This window comes from Rhincodon typus, chromosome 22 (genome assembly GCF_021869965.1).
Source record: "Rhincodon typus isolate 14 chromosome 22, sRhiTyp1.1, whole genome shotgun sequence".
NCBI classification, from domain to species: Eukaryota; Metazoa; Chordata; class Chondrichthyes; order Orectolobiformes; family Rhincodontidae; genus Rhincodon; species Rhincodon typus.
The window spans coordinates 35,946,117-35,957,167 of record NC_063353.1 but is presented as its reverse complement, the minus strand read 5'-3'; the positions used below and the strand labels follow the sequence as shown (position 1 = coordinate 35,957,167).

The following is an 11,051-nucleotide window of genomic DNA, read 5'->3' as shown; positions in this document are numbered from 1 at the left end:
GATGCAACTTGGCATCCAAGGTCCCTGCTAGCATGGATACCAATCTTCTTCCAAATCAATTAAATCAGATGTTACTGTGAAACAGCTGCACAGATTGGAGACAGAGCCCTGGTAACATCCCAGCTTCTATAAAGATTTCAGCTTCAGAATTAGTCAATTAACATTCAATGATCTTATTCTCATTTATCAGTAGGAAAAAAAAAGGAGCGTAAAGTGCTATCAAGTATCTTAGTAACTCTGAATTTGGGTTCTGATAGGACCACATGGCTCCAGATCTCATTTCAGCCTGTTGAAATATGAACAATGGTGCTGAATTCCACAATGAAAGGGAAAGGGACTGCTCTTGACATCAAGGCAGTGTTTAATCAAGTAATCATAACTTAATTGGGAAATCACTGAAAAATCAGGATTAAATTTTTTTTTTGGCTTAGGGCAATAGTTAATTAATTCCTAACACAAGGATGATCATGGTCGTTGAGGTCAATTGTCTCAGCCACTGGACCACTGCAAGATTTCCTCAGGGTAACTCCTATTTAAGCTAGGAGATAGTAAGAACTGCCAATGCTGGAGTCTGAGATGACAAGGTGTGTAGCTGGAGGAACACAGCAGGCCAGGCAGCATCAGAGGAGCAAGGAAGGTGACATTTCAGGTCAGGACCCTTCTTCAGAAATGGGAGAGGGGAAGGGGGCTCTGAAATAAATATGGGGGGGGGGCGCAGTGTTAGCAGGTAGGTAGTGGAGTGGATAGGTGGGAGAGAAGACGGACAGGTCAAGGAGGCAGGGATGAAGCTAGTAAAGGTGGGTGTAGGTAGGAAGTGGGGCTAGGGATTACCACAGGAGGTGCTACACCTGCCCCTACACCTCACCCCTCACTTCCATCCCAAGCCCCAAAAAACCTTCCACATTAAACAGATGTTCACTGCACATCCGCTAACGTGGTCTATTGTATCTGCTGTTCATGATGTGGCCTCCTCTACATCAGGGAGACCAAGCGGAGGATCAGAGACCGCTTTGTGGAGCACCTATGCTCGGTTCGCGACAAATGACAACAGCTCCCAGTCACAAACCACTTCAACTCCCCCTCCCACTCCCTGGCCAACACATCCATCCTGGGCCTCCTCCAGTGTCACAACGATGCCACCCGAAAACTGGAGGGACAGCATCTCATATTCCACCTTGGAAGCCTACAACCCAATGATCTCAATGTGGACTTTACTAGCTTCAAAACCTCCCCACCCTCCCCTCATCCCAAGACCAGCACCCCCTCTCATCCCCTTGACCTTCAGTCTTCTCTCCCACCTCTCCGCTCCACTTTCTACCTGCTATCACCGCTTACCCCCCTATTTATTTCAGAGCCCCATTTCTGAAGAAGGGTCCCAACCCGAAACGTCAGATTTCCTGCTCTGATGCTGCCTGGCCTGCTGTGTTTCTCCAGCTCCATACCTTGTTTCCTATTTAAGCTAATTCACCAATAATTTTCCCTCAGTCATAAAGGTCAGAAGTGGGGATATTTGCTGTTGTGTTCAGTTCCATTCACATCTCCTCAGGATAGTGAAATAGTCCAAAGCCACATGCAAGATCTCGGCAGGATACAATATTCAGCTGTTGGAGTAAATAACATTTGTATCAAATCAAATGTCAGGCAATCATCCCTCGAAATTTAGGAACATTGTGGTCACCCCAGCATGATGATGGTAATAACCAGAAATTTAACTAGACAAGCCATAAATAATGAGGATACAGATTAAGTTAGAAATTGGGCACCCTTAGGCAATTCAACTCCTCATACCCCAAAACTTGCCCAAGACAGTTAGGAGTGTGATAGAATACTTCCCACTAGTTTTAATGCATACAGCTCCAACAATGCTGCTCACATGACTGGGATCCCACCTACAGCCTTAGATTCACTCCTTCAAGGATGTAATGTGGCTGCAGTTTATACCAAGTCCTTCAGCAGCTTAACAGCAATTTCTGAATCCCCAGCCTCTGGCACCTAGAAAGACCGCATCAGCAGGCACCTGGAAACATCAACTCCAGTTGCCTTGCAATTTTGTTTTATTCTTTTGACAGGATGCATGCGTCATTGGCTAGGGCAACGTTTATTGCCCATCTGTAATTGCTCTTGCATTGAATCACTTACTAGGCCATTTCAGAGCATAGTTAAGAATCAGCCACATTATTCTGGGTGTGGAGTGGTGACCAAGTCATGACACATGACAAGTGATCTAGAGGGATTTGGAAACAACGACAATTGTCATGGTCACCATTAGACACTAGCTCTAGTCGAGTGACATTTCCAAGTCAGGACAGAATACAAGGGTAAATAGTGGTGAAGTGGTAAAATGTTTGACACTACCATTGGGTCAAATGAACTCCTACCCAACATCACCTTGGAGTAACTTTTCCACATGGATTCAGTGGTTCAATATCATTCATATCACCACCCCAAAGATCATTAGTGATGGACAATAAATGCTTGTGCTGTTAATGAGCTCAAAAGCATGAAAAAGAATTTTAAAAAATGATTCTTTTCATAGCTACCAGCATTTGTTGCCCATCTCTCACTGCCTTCAAATTGAGCTGCTATCTAGACCATTTCAAAGGGCAGCTAGAAGTCGACCACAAATATTTGGATCTGAAATCACATAGATCAGACTAGGAAGGCCGATTTCCCACCCTAAAGCATATTTGTGAACCAAATGGGTATTTACAAAAATAACATCACCACCATAACTGAGATCAATTTCATATTCTGGATTTTATTTATTTAAAATCCACCAGCTTCCGTGATAGGATGTGGACCCATGACTCCAGACCATTAACCCAGCCCTATGGATTGCTATTCCATTGATGTTACACTTGCGTGACCACCTTCCCTCATTCCCAGTGGGTCTGGGATAGGAATTTCCAAAACAGTCAGCAAGATAGTCTTTAGACAGTTGTCTTTTGTACCCCTGGGAGACAACTGTCCAATGTTTTGTCAGGCTTTCTTCCACTGCTAATCTTTATTGGGCTCATGAACTATAGATGCCTCACGACTTTGGGCGTGAGTGGCAGGAATACTCCTATTTGTAGGAACAGGTCATGCCTACAACAATTTCTAGACATTAACGTGGTCACTGTAACCAGTCACCAGACTGATGTGCTTGATACCAATAAAATTGAACTGCCTGTAGTGGGTTTGTGGAAGAAGCCCAAACATCCTCCTGCAGAAACCAGGATCACCAGGCTGCCATGTCGGCTGTATGGTCAAGGAACACAAATACATTCAGATTATACTTGACCTCCAAATCTCTCATACCCCACGAACTTCAACCTAAATACCAGTCATGATTACAGAAGGAAAGAGACCTTGCAACATATACAATAACCCAGGAGCAGCAGTGGAGTCAATCAGGCAACATAATAACTGATCGCTCAAATGAGAAAGTCCTTCAAAAACTCCTAATCCAGGCTCTCTCAGAATCAAAACCAAAGTACTGCAGATACTGGAAACGCAAACAAATGTAATACTGGAAATTCCCAGCCGATCAGGTAGAACCTAAAAACAGGGAAACAGCTAAAGTTTTGGGGGTTGATGGCCTTTTGTCAGGACTTACAGCACTGATGTGAAACATTAAGTCTTTTCTCACTCCACATCTGCACTGTTTATTTCTCTCATTTGATTAATTTAAATGATATATCCGAATTTCTGTCACAAATGGAATGGTACATACAACTGAGATACCCATTTCCCAATGTTAATGTCAAGACTTAAATGACATGGGACACAAAACATAACTGAAATGCAGACAAACAGCACTGTGCAGATTCTTTAACGCTTAAGAACTGCAAAAGACTTTCTTTGGAAATTAGACTCAGACACAAACTGCTGCTTAGCAGCTGTGCTTGCTAAAGCTCTATAAAAAAATGAATGGTCCAGGGAAGTGGGCATTGTTGTGAGCAAGATGCAGCCCTTCACCTGGAATTGAATTGAATTCAGATTTATTAAGTCTCCGTTAGTTGATACCTAAAATAATTGGTAGTTTCAGTACAGCACAAAGCTATATTTGGAGATTAGTGTGTGGGAAATATTCTGCTCATATATAGTTTCTTAATGCTATGATCTCTCAATCTGGTTACCATGAAACTCACAAAACTAAATGGTATTGCAAGTTTACTCTGGACATGGTTGGGTTGCAATGAAAGGGTACTGGTAGATGGGCGAGAAATAGAATATCAGGACAGCATCTACAAAGGTGGATCTGGTGAAATCTTTCTAAAGACGCAACCCCTATATGTTGGATAAATTGGCCAAGCCACATGCTCTATCTTCTGACAATTTGGGTGAGGGTATGTCTCTTTTAGAAGGACCACAGCAGCAGGCTTTGCATCTAGACATGATTTGTGCATTCGGTGAATGTGTCAAATGTGAAGTTTTTATTCCCCAATATTCCACACCTCGTCTTGATGAGCACAAAATTCACACAAATGGGAGGGGGTAGATCAAAAAAATCAATACAAGCTGCGAGGAGGAGGATCCAAAGTCCCTTTGTTGTACAGCTGTATTTACAATTGCTGGCACAGAATCCTATGCAGGAAAAAATTTCAATCAATGTCAAATCAACTATTGTAACAATGAAAATATACATTTTTTTTTATTTGAAATCACCAGCGAGCATACTAACTAACCCTAAATAAGTCAAACAGGTATAAGTCAGCACATAGCAATAGGCCATTAAAAAAAAAAATCTATATAGCAAGATAGGGTGCCAGCAAGTATTTCCCCAATAATAATACAACGTGCTAATTAGAGTAATCAAGTTCACCACTACCTAGTAATTACTTAATACTATCCTTCAGGTTAAAGCCACAAACACTAGGTTTTTTTTAAATAATTAAATCTGTTTTACGAACCAAAGTCCTAAACAAGTTGTATTCTTCCATATCATGCCACAATAAAAAAAAGGATGTGTAATCTGTACGTCCATTTTTATTCACGAGGAAAAAAATAGAAACCAAAAAACATGCAGAGCAAATAATATGTTAGTTTTTCTTCTGCTAATAAACCTTCCATTGTGCTTCGATTTTACTGAAACTTTCTGTTCTCTCTAGCGCTGTTTTTTTTTCTGATCGAGAAGCAGACAGCATAAATAGTCATTCTTGCTTGGTTGATATCCCGCTCTGCACCAATCCGTTGTTCAATTTTTCTTGCTCTCTTCCATTTTTGGGTCAAAACATGTTACAAGTTAGGTATACCAAAGTTATGAGATAGCATGCATTTGGGCCTCACAGCTAGTGGAATGTGCGGTAAGATGCACTTCAAGTTGGAGAAATGACCGAGGAGAGGAAAAAAAACTAGGGTGATAATATACCAATGCTATCCATAAAAACCTGGTTTTAGTAATAAAAAAAACTTGCTTTTTGTTTTTAAATATGAATATTATAGTCTGCTTTTCAATGGTTAGGAAATTATATAGTCTGTCTCTTTGAAAGTGGGTGGTGATACTACAATTCCATATCCTGGGCCTCATCCTCGGAGAAGTCAGACATAGAACTCTCTGATGAACTTTCACCCGCACCCTCCTCTTGTTCCTTTAGCGCCTCTTCTGTTGCGTATTTCTGGATATATTCTGAGAAAAGTGTTGGGGTTTGAAGGAGGGAAGGAAGGAAGGAATAAAAAAAGACTTGCATTTATTATAGCAACAGCAATTTCTCAAAAAACTCAAATGCATTCATAAGATACTTAAGGAAAATGCAGCACAGCAAGACTGTACAAAACAGCAAACAGAGTGAATGACTAGTTAATTTGCTAGTTATTGACCTAGGCTCAGGATACCTCCTAGTAAAATGCAGCAATCTCGCCTCATTACTGTTGACAGTCATGTCAGCTAAGAAACCACTTCAAAGCCCGGAAGCTTGGAATTCTCAATCTCCAAGGGTAGCAATAAAAACGAAATGTTGCAAAAATACATCAGTCAGCCTTGCAACGAGACTGAAAGGGTAATGCTTTTGGTGGATCTGCCAGCAGAATGTATAATCAGATAGCATTGCTTCACTAGGTAAAGTCAGCTGAATCAGCCTAGGCCAGTCTGATAGAGACAGACAGACAGACAGACAGACACACACACACACACACACACACACTCTTCCTCTGAGGTTAGATTGTCTCACTAGCCAGGCTGCTGCTAAAATAAAGTAGAACTCTATACCAGCACTGAATTCCAAATAATGTCCTAATTCCACAACCATAAAACTTTAGACCATATTTAGACAGTTTTAATACAAATATAAGGTAACCCTTACCTTTTATTTTCTGTTTGTACTCTTCTGGTCGATGGAGATACATTGCTGCAGCATCACCATTTAAAGGGTCAATTGGATTTGGATAGGCCAGCAGCTGAGGCAGGAACGACTCAAATATATTGGTGAGGTCTAGAAGGAAAATTCACAAGCCACATTACTCCCTTACGCAATAGCAAAACTATAGTGGGATGATTAAAAACGCACAAACATTGTGCAGTCTGTTCTTTTTGAGACAAATGCTTATGATAGGCCAAGTATGAAATGATCAGGAATCTGAACAAGAAGATTTGTTTGACCAGCAGGGTGTCAGATATACATACGTGACCACCATACCTGAAGAACCCTGAAACCAAACATGGAGAAATACCCACAGGGTCTCTACTTCCTTGACTGTGACTACATACACTCTCCACTTACTTAATTCTGGAAGTTTAGACACAAGACTGCAACAGTCCAATTTCAGAAATCTTCAACTGTACACAAGCAAACTCCAAAATTTACCTTAATGCAGTTATGTGAACAGCTAGGATCATCCTATCCATGAGTAGTGATGTCCAAATTTTTCAGCTCACCTTGTCAAAGCCAGTGACCGCATAAAGCTTTGTGTCTGAAATCACCCAATAATGACATACCTAAAATAAAATATTTCAAAACTACCCACGTGCAGGCTGTGTTGCTGTTTCCACAGGCTTCAATCAGGGAAAATGTTGAAGGGAGAGAGAGCGGTAAATGCATTTCTGCATCACAACAGATGAAGTGATCAATGTTTGATTAAGTGTGTTTTGAGCAGAATAGCTTTTCTAGTCCTAAATTTACCTAAAGGAAGTGGAAAACAAGTTTGGGTTTCTGGAATACCAGCCACAAAATCCCTCATATTGGTTCTTCAGGGCCAGCAACAAAACATTCAGGGAGTGAGAAATTGATGTCCGCTAAGTATTATTATACAGACGTATTGTTTGTTCTTTCAGCACCATTAACAAATGGTCAATTATGCTATCATGCTCTTCACAGCCACAAGTACAAAGTAAATCATACTGCATGTGTTTCTCTCTCCTTCTTGAAAGTCTTGTATCACCCTCTGGATTTTAGGGGGTAGTGAAGCAATAAGCTCTTTCTCCACTGTTTTTACGGATATTTTCCATAGCACCACCAGCAATAATTTTAGACTCAAGAACATTTTTATCAACATACCATGGAAAAATATGAGCAAAGCTAAATGGGAGACTGCACGACGGTACGCAGTCTGTTTAACTGCCATATGTCTTATCAGTTTCAATGTCCTCTTCTGAAAGCATCAACTCATGCCAGGATATGCACTGGTAGCCCAATAACTGATATCCCAGTGGCTCTTCTGTATGTGGATGATTAAACAGCATACAGGCAGGCTGTGACACCTCAGGAAAAGCACTACATCATTAAAAATAAATCAACATGACATGGACCCTCAAAGCATTAGCTGGGAGATTGTGGGGAAAATGCTAGAGTATTTGATGAGGAATACCAAAGAACTGAAATCAGATTGATTGCAGACAGCCAGATGGCGATGTGATAACATGACTGATTTTTGATCACTCTTGAATTTAATGCTGTCATTAATAGCTTAGCTCTCCTGCATGCTATTGGCCTTCAAGTCAGTTATAATTCTTCTCTCACCTTCCAAATCAATTGAAGTCACTGGTGAAAGAACTTTACTGAGATGGAAAAAGTGATATTAACTGTAATTACCAGTGTTCAGCAGTTATGCAAATACATGGCCTCAAATTCCAATGTAAATTGTTTAAATCTGGCACAATGAAATCAGAGGCAACTGAGAAATTACAGAATAATTTGGGCAAAAATAAATATATGGGCAGATGACAATTACAAATGCACATAAAAAAGGAAAACAGACCAAAAATGAAATAAATGATCAATAAAGCTGAATGAGACTTAAGTGTCCCAAAAGACAATGTTCAACCAATGAGAGGAGCAGTCAAGAAATCAACGGACATTGAATTATACAGCAAAAACTGCACCTCCATTCGTTACAAATTAGAAGAAATCTTAATCAAGAAAAACGTTCAGCACATTAATCCAAACTACACTATTTTACACCAGGTTCTGGCTGCTCAGAAACAATGGAGACAAACACTGAAGGTGATGTATTAAAAAAAACACTGAAACTGATCTTTAGTATCAGATGTTTTGACAATAGACAATGTCGTCTTTGAAAGACGACAAAGAGCTGACGTCAGAGGTGTGCGAGACAGTAGTTATTGGAAGAGGATAAGTCCAGAATACTACTATAAAATTAAAAATTAGGAAAGGTTATAAGTAGTAAAGGGCAGATTTATAACAAATCATAACTTTCTTTCTTAGAGTGATGCACTAAAAGAATACTGAGCGACAAGCATAGAATAAATTCAAAAGCAATAAGCTGCTGCACTGGAAGACAATTAGGACCTCCGAGGATGAATGTCAAATGAATTTAGACTGATTTAAATAGTATAGCTCACCTGTATTCTCAGTGATGCTATGCTCATTTCAGTCTTTGTAATTTGAGTTTGATTTTCATGTAATCTTGGTAGCCAATTCTAAATTCTGTAACATTAATAATCTAGTAATACAGAGGAGCAGACAAGGTGAAGCAAAGAATCCAAGGCAGGGAGTTAGCAACAACAAGCGGAGTGGGTGAGAGAACAACTCCATGATAAGCACCCAACATCACCTTAATCAGCAGAGACAGCAAGGATAGGCAGTCACCTAAAGGAACAGGTAAGAAAAGGACTGCATGGCAGATAGACAGTCAGAGACAGTGCTAAATTACTTGAAGATAACAAGGTGTAGAGCTGGATGAACACAGCAGGCCAAGCAGCAGAGGAGCACGAAAGCTGACGTTTCGGGCCTTTCGCAGATCCTCCAGCATCTGCAGTTCCTACTATCTCTAGATTAATTGGAGCTGGTTCTTGTCCTGCTACAGTGAAAGCAGTTAGCTGTTTGATGTGACTCTGATTAATAGTTAAAATCTTTTCTCGATTTAAAAAATGTAACATTACATATTTTATCATGAGGTGGTGAAGTTAAAGGATAACATAAGTGAATAATAATTAAAACTCAAAAGGATGGCAAGTTAGGAGATGTGTCAAGACTGCAACATGTGGTAGTTCATGGATACCATTACAATTCAGAGCAAACATCTCCAGGTGACTGGTTGAAGTTCAACACCTTTGCTCAGAATTTAAACTGAAGGCCGACAGCTGGGGTAGAAGGGGGACATAATTTACTTGGATTCTTTGTACCAAGTGGCAATCACATCACTTGCATTGGGGACTTTTGATTTGGTCAGTGGATTTGACTGCAACTGAGGGGACCTAGAGAGTAGCAATAATGTTCCCTTTAAGCTACGCAGCTGCACAGCATTCAGAAGTTCTAACAGGCCAACAAGTGTGTCAAACTACTGACTTCTAGTTCCAGAAGCTGCTACCATGCATGGACCTCGAAGGTCCATACATAGACAGGCAGGCATAGGAGAGAAGTGTAGTAGTGTCAGCTTCTGCAATTGCCCAACAGGTTTGAGATTCTTCAGCACGTTCAGATGACAGCAGGGGCTGCAGGGCAGCTGAACAAACCAACTGTTGCATAGGTGCCCATTGAAGCAGGAGGAGCAACAAAGCATTTAGTAATAGTAGTACATAATAGTATAGTTTGGGCGGGTGGAGGTGGTGTTGACAGCCATCCTGTGCAACACAGAGTTGAGATGGCTGCGCTGCCAGCCTGGTACTAGGACTCAGAACAATTGCTCACGGCCAGAGAGGAACTTACAGTGGGAGTATCCAGCAGTTATGATGCATGTAGGCACCAACAAAATAAGTTGAGGAGCTAGAGACTTAAGTTAAAAAGCAGAACCTCAAAGTTTATAATTGCAAGATTATCACCCAAGCTGTGTGCAAATGGTATAGGGTGCATAAAGTCAGAGGGATGAAGACATGGTTCCAAGACTGATGTTAGCAAAGGCCCCTTGTACAAGTACTAAAGAAAACAGGCCGATATCATTAAGTCGGTCCAGACTTCAACTGTGTTAGGGTCAGCGTTCTTATGAACTGCATAACTAGCGAATTAGAGAAGGCTTTACCCAAGGAGTAGGGGAGAAAAGATTCAAACATGGAAAGATGTGTTATATCAAACAGACAAAATGATACAGGAGAAAAAAAAAATGGAATACACCAAGATTAGATGTTACAAATGTAAACAAAACTGAAAAGCTCTGTACCTGAATAAATGCAGTATGTATGAAATAAGTGAATTGATATGGTACACTGAAGTGAATAAATATGATCTGGCAGCCATTACAGAGTCATGGGTTCAGGAACGCATGGATTGGGAATATGACATTCAATAAGATAAGGAAGTTAGGTAAAGGTGGAAGGGAAGCATTGTAAAATCAACTTGGCACACATGCAACAGTTAGGGATGACTTTGGTTCAGGAAATCAGAACATGAGACTGTTTTGGGTGGCAATGACAAATATCAGAGGAAAAGGAGGTCATTAGAGAGCATGGTCTCTGGGGCCCCTAACACTAACCATAATGAGAGACAAAGCATACAAGAGGAAATAAGAGTGTGAGAAAAGGGATGGAAATAATCATGGGTGACTTTAATCCACATATAAGTAAAAGATGGACAGTAGTAGCCTGGATGAGTTTTTAAGAATGCTTCAAAAATTATTTCTTCGAGCAGCACATTTTTGAACCAACCAGAGAGCAGATCATATTAGAGACAGTAGGAACT

General features: G+C 40.5%; 1 protein-coding gene across 1 annotated transcript in view; it reads right to left on the bottom strand.

Moving 5' to 3' along the window:
• Positions 1–4,953: 4,953 nt before the first annotated feature.
• ube2h (ubiquitin-conjugating enzyme E2H (UBC8 homolog, yeast)) overlaps positions 4,954–11,051 on the bottom strand; it is a 102,234-nt gene continuing 96,136 nt past the window's right edge. The window contains exons 6-7 of the mRNA XM_048610537.1: positions 6,285–6,413; positions 4,954–5,611 (exon numbers count right to left, since the gene is read on the bottom strand). Of these exons, the coding sequence (XP_048466494.1) occupies positions 5,487–5,611; positions 6,285–6,413 (254 nt within the window). The 3' untranslated portion in view covers positions 4,954–5,486. The remainder of the gene's footprint in view (positions 5,612–6,284; positions 6,414–11,051) is intronic.